A 17,799-nucleotide genomic window follows, 5' to 3' on the forward strand; every position below is an offset into this window, starting at 1 on the left:
CCCCCTTCTTTTTTGCTGCTGTAAGGAGTGGTGCTGTTTATGAATGAGCTTCAGAGCCGCAGAATGTGAATGAAAACTAAGAGCGGGAGTGAGCAGGTAGGGTTGCTGGCTGAATGAAATGCAGCAAAGCCGGGGAAGAAAAATGGAGGGAGGATGCTGAATGAAAATCACAAGGGTGGGATTGAGCGGAGGAGGGGAGCGGGGGGGTGGTGGGCAATAGAAGTGAGGAGAGAATGTCAAATTTTATTGGAGAGATAGCCTCGTCTCCAATTGCTTTTTCCTTTTAGAGCTGTCATCCCCTCATAGGTATGCAGATCAGGGAGGATGCCTGGACCAGTGCTGGTTTGCCTATGAGCCAATGGGAATCTCCGCTACCTAACACACGCATGCATACCCGCATATACACAGCTTTCTCTGCAAGCTGGTGCTCCGTGCTTTGAATAATAACGGGGTTACCCGGGCAACCAGGCTAGGATGATCGATGGGCCTGGCCCTGATAATCAGAGCACAGAGGGAGTGCACTTGTGTGTGTCTGTGTGTCACAGGGTTTCTGATGTCGCAGTGGGAGTTTCTTTGTTCTGGGACAATTAGAAGATATGTTATTATCAATTCTCTTCTGACCTGTGATTATATGTGTATGTGTGGTTATGTAGACTGCACACACAGACACAGTCTCACAGGGTGTGTGCGTGTGTGTTTGTGTGTTTGTTAGAGGCAGTAGAGGTGTGTTTGCAGTTTCAGTGTGGAAGTGGAGTTTTTTTTTCCAGTGTAAGACTCCGTTCTCAATGACACTGAATGCCCTTTGTGAGAGGGCTTGTGCAGGTGGACTGTGGGGGTAACCACACACACTCCACGCACACTGACTCATTCACTTACGGTAATAATATGGCCTTTGAAGGGGAGAGGCTACGCGGGTGTTACTCACCTCCACACAGAGTGCAAATTATACAGCCAGCCAGTGAGTCCCACTGGCTACTTGATTTAAATAAATGCGTGCTGCATGTAAGTGCTATTGTTGTGAGGGTACGTTAGTGTGTAGGATAACATAAATGGGTTTGGATGGGTGGAGAGCAAAGATGTAAACATGTGAGGAAAAATGAATGGGGTAAAGCAAGTAAGTGACATATTCAGAGATGGATCCGGACTCCGGGGGTATCACATATTGGAGATAATGGTGAATTAAGAGGACACACATACAAATGATGGTAAGTATTAGTGACTTGAATTTGATTCGGGAGGCCAGGGGTAGCCAGTCACTGAGTAATGGAGTGACATGAGTCCTGATTAAAAACTATCCAGTGTTAAATGTCATAAAATTTTATACATTTCGAGTCTATATAATAAGACAATTGAAGTTATGTGTATATACTATGAGAACATACTGTATACAGTATGTATGAGTACCTCAATGTCTGACAAGTAATTAGGCCAGTATTAAAGTGTCAGGTTACCCAAGTTACAAAAGCAAAAACTTGCACAGGGTTTGAAATGTGTGCCTGCCTCCATCCTAATGGTGGTGAATTGAATTTTGTGGTGGCAGCATTGAAGCATTATGTTTCAGATTTCAACAGCAACATCTCGTTCCGGAAAAATGTCCCCAGTACAGCAAAGTTTGCTCTTGAGTGCTGGAAATGTTGTTTTGTGTTGAAAAATGTAATTTTCAAACAACACATTTTGGTGGATTATCCAGCCAAAAATGTCATTGTTAACACTGAGAGAACTAAACACCATTTACCTCCATGATATTGGGCTGGAGGTGAAAATTTCAGAGATGGATGTCTCCATGGCTACGTACAGTATCTGTGAATGAATCCTAATGTAGGTTTTCATGAAACTGGAAGGAAATCTTGGAAATGCATTGGTTTTATAATTCAAGCACAATGTTCTAACAAATCTGCATGTGTGTCTGTTGAGGCTGGCGAATATATTGGTGATTGGCATTCACACAGCCTCCTGTCTGCACTGCACACTTCTGCATCACATTACCCTCCCTCCCGCTCTCTAACCTGTTCCCTCCCTCTCTCTCCCCTCTCTGCTCCCCCTCGCCCAGCAGAGGAGAGGAGGAGGAGGAGTAGGAAGGAAAAGTAGCTGCTGAGAGGTGCATCTGCAGCCAAAGTCGCCTCTCAAAAGCTAAAGTGTCATCCTGGAGCTCGCTGTGCATTTCTCACAAAGACATTATGTCGACCTCAAAGAAGGGCCACGCAAGTGTATTCAGAGTCGCATTGCTCTTTTGTTTGCGAATACCAAAAGACAAGCCTCCTTTGCTGTGACAATCGCAGTATGTTGCAGCACAAAAAGTCACTTTTCTGTAACCTTGTGCTCCTAAATCTGTGATTCCAGCGACAGACTCTGTCCTACAACATCAACATGTAAGACATTAAATTAATGGCTTGGACTCTGCACAAGCACTGTTGAAGCGCTGAGAGAATTACCGCATCCTGTTGTGCTCATAGAGGGCTTAACAAATGACAAACTGAACAATGCAGATGTGCATGACGCAGGGGCATTAAAGCACATATGGCTCTGCTATTAAGAGTGGTGTGGCTTCAAATGCTTTTGTCATGTTTGAACAGGACCAAAATGATCTCCTTTAAGCTTTGATGTCTTGAGTATAAACAAGTATAAAACATCAAGTAATATTAATGTCTGCAATTTTCTCGTACCCTCATATTTATGGTTTATTTTTCCTTTTAATTGTATTTTAATTCCTTGGTTTTTATCTGTTTTTGTTTAAAACCTGATGGTTTTAGGACTGTTTTATTTCTCTGCCCTTGTGAAGCACTTTGTAACATGGATTTTGAAAAGTACCACATAAATAAAGATTATTATATTATCATTATTATCCTGTGTCCAGCAATCAAGACAAGGTTTTAAAGTGTGCACTCAAATTGTGAGGTACCGAACAGCCACTGCAGTGTCAGCATCACCTACTGTGTTGCAGTTAGGTAGACCGTTTAGAAGCTGGATGTCGTAAAGGCACAGAAGTGTACAGACAGACAGACAGACAGACAGATTCGCTCACACATGCTCACATCTATGCTTTTCATCGTACTGTTTGTTAAAAGGTTGTAAAACTTCAGATACAGTACTATTATCTAAAGAAAGAAAAATAATTTTGGAGCGTTCGATAGTGGTGCTTGTCAGAGATAGAGAACTAGGCACTGTGTTCTGAGTCTCAATGGCGTCATTAACCTATCATCACATAGCTCTGAGAGGGGAAAGCCCCGTCAGCTACGTAGGTAATGTCACTGTTTGTGCGTCATTGATGCCCTGATGCGTTTAGCTCTCTGCAGTGACGCACTGTTGCTGCAAGCCTGCTCTGGCAGTGTAGAGTCAAACACTTCAATCACCTGTGAATCGGTGTTTATATTTTTGAGTTTGTGAGTGAATCTTCAATAGAGTGACCATCTACAGTAGTCAGTAGACATAACTGGTGAAGACTTCTAGTGTCAATAATGTACTTTTAAGCCCTGTGTGACGATGTAGTGAACATCAAACGTGTCCTTATTCCATTCTTTACACGTACGATACAACGTGTACCAAAGGACGTCAATTAAGTTGTGTCTTTGAGATGTGACTACCTTTAAACTCCACAAGGAGAAAGAAAATGGTTAAAGCTGCTAAAATCACTATTTGTATATTAACAATAACACAAAGGTGTTGCTTGTAGTAACAAACTTACAGGGAATTGTCATCCAACTCTGCAGTTCCCCTCAGCTCTACGCTGCTTTTGGCATCTTTCTGCTTATTGTTTTGATTTTACAGTTCGCACCATGATGGTTCACTCTCACCGTGTTCATCAACCTTGTTTCCGACCACTGCAGGCATCTGTGTAAGAGATAAAGCTCTGAAAAACCCACTCTATGCTACCTGCCCAACACCAAATGGCAGACAGACAAAGTTAGTGAGCATTTAGCAGCCAAAAAGTTAGACATTTCAATCAGGAGTTGGTGGAGACCAAACACTGAGCTAAAACATGAGTGAGACAATCACTGCCCATTATTCGTTTTTAATCTTTTCCAGCTGTGAGTTTATCCCATCATAGCATGTTGTCCATAACATTAATTACGGTTGCATTACAACTATGTTAACCAGTTCAAAGATTTTGTTAGTAATGTGTATACTTGCTCACTGACATGCCTTTCAAAGACACTAATATGGGATGGAGCAATCATTAATGTTATTACACCTGTGATTATCCCCATGTGACAAGTTGAAATGTCTGCTATGAAACAGCACTTTGAGAAATCAAGGGAGTTTACATACCGCCATGCATTGTCAAAATCCCTCATAAGTAGTATTATCATTGTAGTTATATGACGACACCACCTTGGCCCCTGTCTCTTTCCTTCTACCTAGTCAGCCTCTTATCTTTCACCAGAACCTTGCATTGCTGTATCTTCCGCATATGTCTCCAAATCTCCCTCGTCATCCTCCCCTGTAAGAACATTACTGGAGCTTAGCCGTTAAATACACCATTTTTTTTGTGTGTGTGTGTCCAATAGGATTTTTACGAGAGCGCTGGCTTTCTGCGAGGCGGTCCCCAGCACTCTTATATAATACTGCTTGTAATGCTGCAGGCACAGACCAACAGACCTGCAATTCCACCTCTGCATTTTCATGTCAGCCTACATATTTGTCTCAGCCTCTGTGTGTGGATGTGTTTGTCACTCTACCTCCTAGTCTGTGTTATATGCCTAAATATCCATCAACATATCTAAATTAACTAAAAAATGTTTTGTATCTTTCTGTGTCTTACGATAAAATGTTATGTTATTGACTTTTCTGCATTGAGACAATGTTTCAAGAGCGTCTAAGTTTAGAGGAATTGATGAACAAGTAGCAGTGAAACTAATATAGATCCCTCTGATGCTTTTCTCTCCAGGGCAATTGTCAGCGCCTCTTCTTTGTAATGTCTAGTGTATATATTACTGTGGGTATTGGTGCTTGGATGAACTGACCAGAAAGCAAATGAGGGCGTTCAAGAGTACAGGGAGGGCAAAATGAGGTATGTGGGTGAGAGACTTTGAATTGATTAATGGTAGAAACCACTCAGTGTGGACTCTGGCTCGCTGAAAGCCACCTGTCCCCTTAGTTTCATCACTGCACATCACTGACTTCGACTGGCCTGAAGGTCCTCTGCTCGCTGGGCTGCTGGCCTTGCAGTGTGCCATCACAGTACAATTATTTTTTTAACAGAAAAATGAACAACATTGCCTTTGGTATTTCTTATAAAGTATCACAATATTTTAATTTGACAGTATCACTCCTATTTGGTATACCCGCTATCAAGGTAGGTGTTTTTCACTATTTTGTGACATTTTGTTGACAAAAGGATTCATAAGTTAATTATATTAAATACATTAGTCCAATTAATCAAGGGTGGTAAGTGTAATCATTAATCATACTCCTGTGTAAAGTAAAATTAAATAACATTACATACAGAAGATTTTTCATGGCTCACCTCTATAATTCGACATCAGAGAGAGAGTCGGACAACACGTCAACAAAAGTTAGTAACCGGAGCTAAAAGTATTGACATTTCCGTGTTAGAGGGAAACATGATAATCAGAGCTGTCAGGGAATGATGCCCACAGGCTTCCCTGCTTGTCATGATCAAATTGCATTAAACTTTCTCTTTTATGTGCCTTTAGTAGTATAGTATTAACTGTAGTAGTAGTAATAGTATTAACTGCAAGTAGAAGTAAGAGAGTAAGCACATTGTTACCGCTTGGCTGCTGTGCTGTCCACTCACAATATTTTAAAGTCACACATTTCAGCAGGACGTGGATAGTGATGCAGTGATGAGTGAAAAAGGTATTTTGAAGTGGAGTGTCACGTTTGGATGGGGGATTATTTTGTCCTGTGGTGCTAGGATTAACTAGCGCCATTAGAGTATAACAAACAACTGTGTGTATGCATGGCCTATATTACCCTGTACAGAGAATCGGAGAGCAGATGCTCTGCCATAGTTTGCAATGCTCTGTTCACTTAACATGAGAACAGTGGCCTTGCATACCCCCTGCCATCACACACACACACACACACACACACACACACACACACACACACACACACACACACACACACACACACACACACACACACACACACACACACACAAATGAAAGACAGAGAAAGAAGGGAAGAGGTTAAGACATTTTTGGTTAGTCAACTGAGACGGAGAGCAAACCCGTGAGGTTTGAATCCAGCGTTCTTTTTAATGCAGCACACTTAATCAAGACAATCCCTCCCATCCCTACAGTATTAAATCATGTTGAAGTCTGTGAGAGTACCGAGAGACAAACCCAAATCACCATTGCAGAGTCAGTTCCTCTTCTGTTGCCATGGCTACCTACTCCCTAAGACAATATTTATTTAAAAACACATTGTTATGCATTTATTTTACTGGGCTGTAATAAGAAGGCGGTGTTCTTGTTTCTGTGTGTGAGCTAAATGAGTTGGAGAGCCAACGTGAACCACATGTCATATGCTGTGTGAGCACTGTATTGGTATCACCGGGAGATGAAGGACTTTATAAAGCATTGGCATTTAATTGACTGTTCTCTAAGCCTTACCACCTACCACTGTTATGCCTGTCATGTCAAGCTTTCCCTTCTAGCACATGTAGTTTACAATGATAACAGAGGCAGATTTACGACTGGAAATCTGTAGTCATTTCTGAAACAACAATGGGTCAGTTTTACCGACTGAAATGGCAGCTGTCGCTGGCTGATTTTATACTCTGTAGCTAGCTAGCTAGCTTAATAAGGATGGGGGCACAGGTGCTAAAATTATCCTAAACTCTAATAGCATCCAGATCGGCTTCAACGCAAAGGGGGAATACCACAGGTTGGATATGGTATTGCCAACACTAGTGTTTCCATCAACGTTTTTTATGCGCATTTTTAAGTATCGCATTAGAAAAGGTTGATGGAAACGGCAAAATTCTGAAAAAAATCCTTAATTTTGCAATAAAGTTTTTATACTCGCTTGAAGTGGTTTTTGCCTTTGTCGAAAAAGAGTTAATGCGCTAAATGGGAGATGGAAACAAGTTCTGACGTAATGAACTTGTTACTCACATCTGATCAGCTGTTTCCGCTGTCTGCATCTTGCCGGATATTCCCTTAACATGCGGAGAGATGGCTGAACTTGTCCGCTTGACATTCCTGAAGACCCCTCTCCATTTTTCTCAGGTCCATGCGACTGGTTTTGTTTCTGGTTTGAAACCCATACGTCTTCTTTATTACAGCCATGTGTAATGTCAGCTATTGACGTAACTGCGCTTGCCGTATCCTGGTTTATCCACTCCATACCAGCTGATGGAAACACACATATTTTGCATTTACTTTCTTTTTGGCGACATTTCACAAGTCCGGCAATTAGATAATTAGTTTTTTTATTTTTATTTTTTTTTTAAAACACAACTTATAAACCCATAAATTAGTTTGGTTTCGAAAATAATTTGTTTGAGTACTTAACATTACATTTACATTTATTCATTTAGCTGACGCTTTTATCCAAAGCGACTTACAATTGCTATATATGTCAGAGGTCGCACGCCTCTGGAGCAATGAGGGGTTAAGTGTCTTGCTCAGGGACACATTGGTGTCTCACAGTGGATTCGGACCTGGGTCTCTCACACCAAAGGCATGTGTCTTATCCACTGTTTCATCACCATCCCCACTTTGGTAGCTAGTTAGCTGGACATGCTAATCTTTCAATCTTATGTTTGAGCTGTGACTGCTAGCAGATGAACACACTGTTTAATCCTTTCCTTACACGTTTGCTTGTGTTCTTCCTTTTTGGAAAGGCTAAGAAAAAGACCTGACCCTCCAGACTTTTTATATATAGTATATTACTCTTTCAGTCCCATCACACCACTTAAACATATGGAGACATCCAAAGCTTGACAGGCCTGCCATGCCTAGCTGTGGTTGCTAAGCAATGATTTGACAATCAGTGGCTGGGGGGAGGGGTTTAGTGAACAGTCAGTGTACCTGTTATTGGGTTCATGAAAAAGAGTAGGAAGGAAGGGAGAAAGATTGGGAGCAAAGAGAGAGTTGAGCTGCAGATTTTCACAAATCCCACTGTTGGGAGTCTTTCCAGACCTCATGTTCCCATGCAGATTAAATCCCACACACACACATACATAAACTCAAACCGTGCTGAGAGTGCTGTGTGTTACGATGCATGCTGTCTCACACTCTTTCAGTTGGCTGTGTGTCCATACTTGTGTCCCAGCCGATGAGCCCAAGTCCTATTTGCCTGCTGTGCTGTGCATTATGCTTGCATGATAAATGCAGTTCCTGTCACAGTATGCTTCTTATGAAGCTGTGTGACAGCTTGATGACAAAAGAATTTGAGTGTTTCTGTTTTTTGTACTGTACAGCTTATTTGACAACATTAACCAACACGTCATCTCTTTTAAATGTTTTGTTTTCCTAGTTTTTTCTTTATTCCTTGCCCTCCTCATAGTTCTTCTCCCTAGATAGATGTATCTCTCCCTTTCTTCTCTAAAGTATTAGCAAAAGATCTGCTGTCTCCACCATGCTTACTCTTTTGCTTGTCTCTTTTCTTCCTCCTGTGCATTCTGTGTGTTCTGGTCTGTTTCTCTGCCTGTCTACATGTATCTGAATTTCTGTCTTTACCTTTTGCACACAGTCTTTTCGCCTTTTTATCCCTGGCAACTTCCTCTCCTCTGGAGTCTGTAGCTCAGGTTACATAATATACATTAGAGGGAGGTGGAGGGAAGGAATGCTGGAAGTAAGGTGAGTGAGGGGATGGAGGAGGGGAAGAAGATACCCTGCTGCTTTACTGAGAAGCCTGATGTTCTCATCTGTCTGAGCAATTGATGCTTGACACTACATAGTCTGGGTCTTTATTTTGTGGCCTTGTTTGAGCTGTTGTTTGTGTGTAAGTGCAGATTTTGTGTGTATGTGCACTGCATTTACTTTCTTTTGTTTAATTTTCTTACCCAGGTGTTAGAATTACTTCTCACCCCCATATGGCATGTTTTTGTAAGCATGTAGCCTTTGCTGCCGGTCTAGCTCATTTTCATCTTCAGGAGCTGACATCTGGTCTGCTCATCCACTCCTCCCTCTTTTTCCTCCTCTCTCTCTCATCCCCTCATCATATCATGTCTGTCATGATTACACTTTGCCTCGCTGACCTGCGATGATGTAACGATTTTTTGGCAACAGACGTAACCCTCACCAAGCATGATATTTTCCCATCTTTCTGAGATCTAAGGTCTTAATCTAGTTCCTAATGAATTCCCCTGCAATAGCTCGATGGGGGTTGGGTGATTGAGATTGATGGGGAGAAAGAATTTGGGGATGTTCCCAGGAGATTTTGTGCTCCAGTTGTATGACTATAAGGACTTAAAAAAAGAGAGTGGAAAAGCTCTGTTGCTTCTCTTAAATACTGAGTAAAAGGATGATGGCTAATGGCACTTAGTGGCCTCCAGCATCATCTCCAGGCATCATCTTCTAAGTGATTTTTGGGAGCATTTTTGAGTCTGCTTGCTATATGTTCCTAGCTGGTTCCAGACCTCTTAATTATGGTGCACATCTCTCAGATTTGTTCAGTGTCTCAAATAAGTCTTGTTAATGTTGTTCATATTTGACAGTGACACCGTTTATCCCAAAAGGGAACAAAGATACAATGTACATACTGTAACCCTGTAAAAACGTAGTTGGCTCACTTCAAAGTTAAACCTTCATTTTGGATCTCAGAAAAATATGACGCATGTTATATATTCCACTGAGTTTACCATTTTTTTTCAGCTTTTCATTGTTTTCTACATCACATAAAGAAGCTAACATTCATCTGAGGACACAATCCTTGTAGTAGTTGTAATTCCAACCCCCCAGCACTCTAAACCTAAACCTGAGACCGTCCCTGGGGAGGTGTGAGCTTTGTCGTAGATCAGCCTCCTGGGCCAGGAAATGAGGTCCCGTGTCATCAGAGGACTCTCGGCAGGGACACAGCGGCATGACATCATCATCTGATCACCCATGCTCGCTCAGTTTACTATTTAGCTTTGAATCTGATTGGCCAAGATGTGAAACAGCACACAGTGCAAGGTGCAAACATGGCATTTCATGTACAGCAACATTATTCATAAAAGTAACAGTATTATTAAATTATTTACAACAAAGTATCAGATAAAAAGACATAAAAGCACAATGAAATTTAAACATATCATAATTTGACTAAATGTCACAGGTGCAAGATGTGTTTAAAACCTCTGACAGTTTTTGTTTAAAACTGGATACAGGAATAAGAGACTCCAACTTCAACTTGAGCTGCAGATCATTCCAAGACCATGGGCCAAAATAGGACAGACTAATTTTTCTTGACTCTGTACGCACAAAGGGCACTTTAAACCGCAGCCAGCTACTGGCCCTGAGACTGTGTGTGTTCTGGAGGGCATTAAATTTACAGTAGATATATGATGGCAATTTTCCTAAAATGGCTTTGTATATGAAAATATACCAATGCTTCATCCATCGAATATTGAGTGAAGTAAATCCAGCCAGGGTATATAAAGTACAATGGTGAGTCCTACAGGGTGAACCTGTTATATGCCTCAAAGCAGCATGGTAAATGTCTTTGCGCACACATTCATTAATGACTGCCTGTCTGCAGAGAGAACATTTTAAGTCAGGGCTATTCATCCACGAACACTGATTTTAATCTTCATCCAGTATTTTTAATTTATGTATTTAATTTTTATGCATGTTTGTGTCTTTATTAAGCAGTTATCATTTTTAAAATGTCTTTAATGATATAACAATTAATAAGCAGCTATAGAAACTGCAGTTGTACATCTACATCTGGAGAAATAAAACTGCTGCTGTTGTTACACTACCTTTCTTGCCTATAGTTGGTGTACAATAAGGTGTGTAGAACTGCAGGTCTGACACTGCTGGTAATGTTTCAGACCTGCAAAAAAAAAAATGTGTGTGTGTGTGTATGTGTGTGTATGTATGTATATGTATGTATATGTGTATATATATATATATATATATATATATAAAATCTCTCTACTGTTGCATCACTTCTACTATTTCTTGTACTTGGGAGCTCACACATGCACCATATAAGAGTCTGATTACTATTATTATTTGTATTTTGGTAGGTATTGTGTGTTTCTTTTTTTCAATACATCTTCAATAAAAAAATATTTTACAGCCGGAAAACATTGCTGTAAACAGTGGAACCCCTCTTGTAACCTGCTGTTTTGTGTGTGTGTTTTGACTTGGGACCTGTGCTGGCTCTCTCATCAAGTATGCATTTGGAATATATGCTGCAGCAGAGATGCCTAATAGAGAAGGCAGAAGAAGAGAGTTGAATACGTCATACCTCCAGCTTCCACTTCTCCCCTGTTTATCGTCGCACTTGCCAATTACTGCTTTTCACACTTGTCTGTTTCAGCCTGCTCTTCCTCCACATCTCTTCCCTTTCACTCTCTTTCTACCCACCCACTAAATTCCCCCACTCGTGTCCTCATTCATAGCCCTAGCCATTCACATCCCTCGCTCCCCAGTTTCCACCAAATTGAACGTCATTCATAACTCTCTCTCTCTCTGTCCCCTGCAGTCTGGAAAAGAAGAGCTGTTGAGAGTCTCAGCAGTCCTCCTCACACTGCAGGTAGCCTCAGAGCAACACAGATATCACTACAGTGACATTCACAGCTCCTCTTGCGGTTCCTGTTTCCATGACCATATAAGTACTTCCTCTTGGCTGAATGACTGACATCACAGTGTTAGCCTGACTCTTGAGCAGTTGCAGGAAGCACCAGTGAAAGGTCACAGGCCTTTTATTTCAAAAGGTGGAGATTGGATGTGTTAAAAGGGAGCCTGTTGGGAGACACTGAAAATCATAACTTCTGTGTCTCACACACACAGTGTGACTTCTCACATCCTCTACTTCTTTCTGGCTTTTCTCATACATACATATACAAAGAACACCCAGTTCCTGCCAAACAGGAAGTGGTCATGATTCAGTGAGAACAGACTATTGTGTGTGTTTCGGTGTGTGTATCTCATGCTGCACAGTCCAGTCCGGTCCAATTCTCTGTCACTAGTGCAGCAGATGATGCAACACAACCTTCCTGTATCCGTCCTCTAGTGTGCACTGGCTTATGCAGATGACTGAAAGAAGTGAAGACAGAACTGAATCAAAGATAAATAAGTTTCCTTACGACGTATCAGACAAGCAGCTGGGAGACTGGATGAATCAAAGTGTGTGTGTGTGTCTGTCAGAGAGCAATGGAGAGTAGCAATGAGGCATCGGCATATTGTAGCAGCAGACCAGAGGAGGGGATGAAGCATGCAGAATTAATCACCATCTTCATCCACCAGCCTGTCTCAGACGCTGACTCACTCTTCATTAGCAACTTCACTGCTGTCAGCTGCTCACTGGTGGCCCAAATGCAGACTGCAAACCGCATCATTTCAGTACAAACTACTGTGACTATTTTGGAGCACCTGTTGGAAGCACACCCAGAAAGTCTACAATTTTGAAAGGATTCTGTTCTGAAGTGCTAGTTCCACCTAGTGTATTGACAGTCATTATGATAAACATTACAAGTGTCTTTATGTTATAAATTGTCAACACCTGCACCATTTTGATACAAAAGCAGACAGCAGGTTTAGCCGGTTTACGTAGCTGCAACAGATAGTCTATCAATATGCACTGCCACACTATAAATGAGAAAGGTAGTGTTTAATGGAGTTTGCAGTTTAAATTTTAGCATAAAATGTTTTCCACAGTTAAAACTGACTGGTCTCCCTATTAGAAGTTCGGTATTCAACTGTAGGTCGACCAAGAGCCTAGCCACCTCATACCTCCCGATTGTGGGAATGCATGAACGCAGTGTGTGAGCCCCGTCTGAAAGGACATTTAGAAGTTTGGATTCGGGCTTACGGCTCATATCCTTTGTGGCACTTTGCCACAAAATCCTAACTTTAGGAGAGTGTGATTTTTAATTAGGCTTTTAATTAATTTTCTCATGCGATTACGCTTGGTACAGATGTCACAATTAGATATTTACTTCAATCATTCAGCCCTAAACGTACTGCAGACATCTCCTTATTGGTAGATAAACAAACCTGTATTTTGTGATCAGTTAGCAAAGCAATTTAATCATAATGTGCAGCACATATACATCTAGAGCTGCAGTGGTGCTTTAATGAGTTAAAGCCCATGGAAACTACAGATAATACTGAATGACATAGGCGGTTCAGAGCGAATTTCTAGCAACATGTCTGATTCAGACCACTGATTCAGATTAGACTATGACACTGCAGAGAGCCATGCCATTTCCTCCAGTAGGGATCAATATGCTTGGTCAGCCCTAAAGCTCCCATACTGGGCCGGCCCTCGTCTGTAAAACGTGATCCGTACTGCATAATCACACCAAGGTCAGGCAATAAGGCCATTTACATATAGACACAAGCACCTTGAACAGACAAACCCCATGCGCACCAGGCAGAAAATTAACCAGTCAAGTCTGAGTCTGTGCGGGGGTGTGTGCGTGTTTGAAACTCGAATACCTGTGCTGTTTCAGCCATTTCATTTTGTCACAGACGTGGTCTTGGCAGGTGGTTAATTGAAAATGCCTATACTGCTGTTACCTTCTATTCCCCCTCTACACAATGATGCGTGTGTGCTTGTGTGTTTATTTGTGTTCTTGTTCACAGCATGTGTCAGACTATCCACCAACATTACACTTACTGGGACACTGAGATTTTTTATTTTTGGCCTCATTTAAATCTTACCTCACATATTTAGAAGAAACGGCTGAGACGCATTTTTCAGGCATTTTTCAATGTCATCGTAGCATCTATCTTGTGCTAATTGTACATTACAATTAGCACAAGATAGATGCTATGATGCTGCGAATAATCTTTGTCAGCTTGTCTCTGTATAACAGTTATACTGTGCTGTGTTTTCCTGCTGAGGTACTCTGCGCTGAATCCTCATTGCATGCAGTGAGAAGGAAGAGCCTTTCAGTAAAAGTGATGTCTCGGTGTGTCTTCCATCTTATAGTTTCATACAGAATGTTAATCGTGGAGTGGAATAAACTAGAGCTGTATGCAGTTAGATACATGTAGTAGTTTGTCTACAGTATGTAGGTATGTATGTATGTATGTATGTATGTATGTATGTATGTATAGAGCACAGCTAAAGGTGGATTAATCACAGATTAAAGGGAGCCGAGAAATGATTCCTGTGAACTTGATCACGTACGCGCACACACACACTAACATGCCCGCAGTTTCTTGCTGAATCATGACCTTCCTTTCTGTTTCCTCTCGTCTGACTGACTGAAAGATTAAAACACTGCCAGTCAGTGATTATACACACACACACACACACACACACACACACACACACACACACACACACACACACACACACACACACACACACACACACACACACACACACACGAAAGCACATACTTTCTTGTTAGAAAAGCCTGATGGAAAAATAAATATTGGTACCTCTGCAACTGACTCAGCGGGGCAATAATGAATATCAAGGGGAGTTAGAGGGGAAAGCTGTTGACAGACGCAGCTGTTAACACAACTGTGCAAACAGACAGACATGGACAAGCTACCCCAGTTCACTGTAACTCGTGTAGGTAGTATGACCTGACAAAGGCTGTGATGATATGGATATTTCCACTGCGGTGATAAGACGGCACACTCTAAATATTGAAACTAATTCAGAGAGCTGGTATATTGCATCTGCTTTTGGGGAGAAATACCAGTTTATTTTCATAATTATTTTATTTCATGTGCCAAATGTATCATACAGTTGGTATACTAGCCTATTGTGAACAACTGTGATCAGAGCCTGTGGTGTGAGCACAGTGCTGGTGATTTTCAATATGACAGCTGTGGCACGGTGAAAGCTTGGTAATGTGTTGGTGTTCAGCCAAACTGTAAGAGACTGTAATTAAGCTACAGACTCACAGACAGGAGACAATTTAAAGGAAAAACCTGAATAAATAGATGGAGAAGGATGTTAAAAAGTGTCCCATTAATTTCCCAAATAGATAATGTTAAGTGACTGGTAGCGGTTGAATCATTAGTACAAACAATGAGCAACTGTGTTAGAAAATACCTGTATCTTTAATTAAAAAGTCAAAGTTATAAGCCTGCATACTTAAACACAAGTAAAGAACTTAACTACAAATCCCAAGGGGCGTTTTGGTGAGAAACACCAACTTACTCACATTCTGTTAGTAAAAACTACAAGATTACACTTTTTAGACAACTGATAGTATGTATCATGTAGTACTGTAGTAATTAACTTTCAGATTCTGGGTCTGTTTTGGATAATAACTAAGAAACATAACATAAATATCATTACAGTATCTGAGATATATATTAAAATAACAATGCTAAGGGTCTATAGCCATGCTAGCAACTCTGTGAGGCGGCACTTTCAGCTAAATGCTAACACCTGCATGCTAACATGCTCACAATGACAATGCTAATATGCTGATCAGGGATAAGGCCTGAGTACACCACATAGCATACTGACATTTGCTTATTAGAAAAGAAAAGCTGTGGCTGGTGGTAATAGTTTTGATGACGGGTGATATTTCATGTCATCTTGAGGGCACCATGAATGTCTGATGACCTTTTCATGGCAATGAATCCAGTAATTGTTGAGATATTTCAGTCTTAACCCGACTGACGTAGCAACTTAACAGTAGGCAAAACACTTCCAGAATCAGTGTCCTCTTCCACTCCGCAACTCTGTGAGGGATGTGAAATGTTTAATGAGTTGAGTGAAAATGATGTGATTCATACTGTATGTTGTGGTATATGTTGTCACCAGATCATAACCCCGTTGAACACCTATGGGAGATTATAGACCGACAATCATCACCAACACCAAATGAAGGAATAAATTTATTTTGGAAGAATGGTGTTCATCCCTGCAGTAGAGATCCAGAGATTTTAATTTGTCACCAGTCTGTATTTCTGACGATGTCATGATGTGATGGGATTGTACTTTGATATGCTGCGTGGGGTGTTGATGGATCTAATGAGTTTTGTGGAGCCACTTCAGTGGGATGGAAACTGTGAGGGAGAGCGAGGCAGACACAATAGCTACTAGACTTAGTTGTCATCGTAGATACCGATCTACTTGCTTCTCTGTACTGTTGTTTATTATTTTAAGGGAGGATCATTAGTTGTTGTTGTTTCTGGAAGTACAACAGGCCAGAACATCATCCTTGGAGACAGTTGCGGGGGGGGGGGGGGGGGGGGGGGGGGGGGGGGGGGGGGGGGGTGAATGCGTGTGCGTGCGTCCGTCCCTCACTTACACAGGGCAGATCAAATTGCATCACCAGTGCTTTCTACCACATGCTCTCTCTGTTCGTCTGTCTCTCTCTCTCTCTCTTTGACTCCAACTCTTACTCACCCCTGTTGCTCTCGTCTCACCCACGTTGTCTGACAGCTGCCCACCTTTCATGTGAGCGCTTTAGCCGTCGTTCTTGATCTCCAGACTTCATCAACACAGCACAGCCTATTTTTTGGCTGTTGCTTGACCCCTCTTAGGACAGAGAGGGCTTTAAATGCAGTACTGCTGCAGCTTCCGCACTTGAGAGAGTGAAGTGCATAGCACTCCGGATTCCAGTTTTCAGAATTTGAATGTGCAGCAAATGCTGGTATTGTACGAATTCTAGCAGGGAAGGTGACAAGGCATAAATAGTAATAAAGTGATGTAGGTGGGTTGCTTTTCAATAACTGTTCGTTCTGGCTAAAAAGAGAGAAAAGATTGCTCTCTCCTCTTTTTGCCATTTACTAAGCCTGCGTTTCTGGTGCCTGTTGGTGTTTTGGATCTGAGAGAAGCTTTAGGCTCCATGCCACAGTAGAGAGGCACATTCATACAATGGAGTCCTTCCAAAAGTCCTCCATCTCACACACACACACACACACACACACACACACACACACACACACACACACACACACACACACACACACACTCCATCAAATAGTCACACTGTTATGGGCACAAGCTTAATTATTCAGTCACTAATTATCTCATATACCCGGTTGCGTAACCGAGGTTGCTTTTGTGAGTGGAGGGAAGAGCAGACTTTCGCGGAGAATTTGCCGGAAGAGCCAAGCTTTTGAGAGAATTTCATATGGCCTCGCCTCTGATGCAACGTCTCCGGAGCATCTGAAACTGCTTGAAAATCGTGGAAATAAAGACTATCTATATCTGGTGTAGATGCAAAGATGAGGTTGCATTCAGATCAGCTTGTGCAGAGTACTAAAACACACACACACATTGAAACACACAGCCGTGTGTATTAAAATAGCTGGTGTATGTGCAAGCACACACTGGGACGAGGAGAAAGGGGTTTGGTGTAAATCGAGTGCGAGATTCTCAGCTCCATGGCGACGAGGCTGGGTAGTTCATCCAGTGGTATCATCTGCTTCCTCTCCTTCGCTCATCCCCTCTCTCCTTTTCTCCCACATCTACCCATTTTATTGCCCTATTCTTGCTTTGATAGTTTTCAACCTTTCATTCTTTTATTTTCTGTCATGCTTTCTTAGTGACAGAAAAGTTTCTTCTGTTTTGTTTCTCTCAATTTTATTTTGACCTCTTTTGCTTTGCTTTACTCCTTGTGTCTCCCCTCTCCTCTTCTGGTGTCTTATCTTTCCCCATTCTTTCCACCTCTACCTCTCCCCTCCTTCTTGCCTAAATATTCTACATTCTCATTCATCTGTCTCAGCGTGAGGCCGAACATGCTGT

General features: G+C 41.7%; 1 protein-coding gene across 3 annotated transcripts in view; it reads left to right on the forward strand.

The window, feature by feature from the left end:
- The window catches only part of ece2a (endothelin converting enzyme 2a), a 181,317-nt gene that overhangs the window by 19,213 nt on the left and 144,305 nt on the right, over positions 1-17,799 (forward strand). For 2 of the 3 annotated variants that reach the window (XM_046051483.1, XM_046051485.1), the window contains exon 3: positions 11,608-11,658. The exons of the other annotated variant lie outside the window; for it this stretch is intronic. In XM_046051483.1, coding sequence (XP_045907439.1) covers positions 11,608-11,658 — 51 coding nt within the window. The remainder of the gene's footprint in view (positions 1-11,607; positions 11,659-17,799) is intronic. 3 annotated transcript variants of the gene reach the window in all.

Source organism: Micropterus dolomieu, linkage group LG06, assembly GCF_021292245.1.
Source record: "Micropterus dolomieu isolate WLL.071019.BEF.003 ecotype Adirondacks linkage group LG06, ASM2129224v1, whole genome shotgun sequence".
In the NCBI taxonomy this organism is placed as follows: domain Eukaryota; kingdom Metazoa; phylum Chordata; class Actinopteri; order Centrarchiformes; family Centrarchidae; genus Micropterus; species Micropterus dolomieu.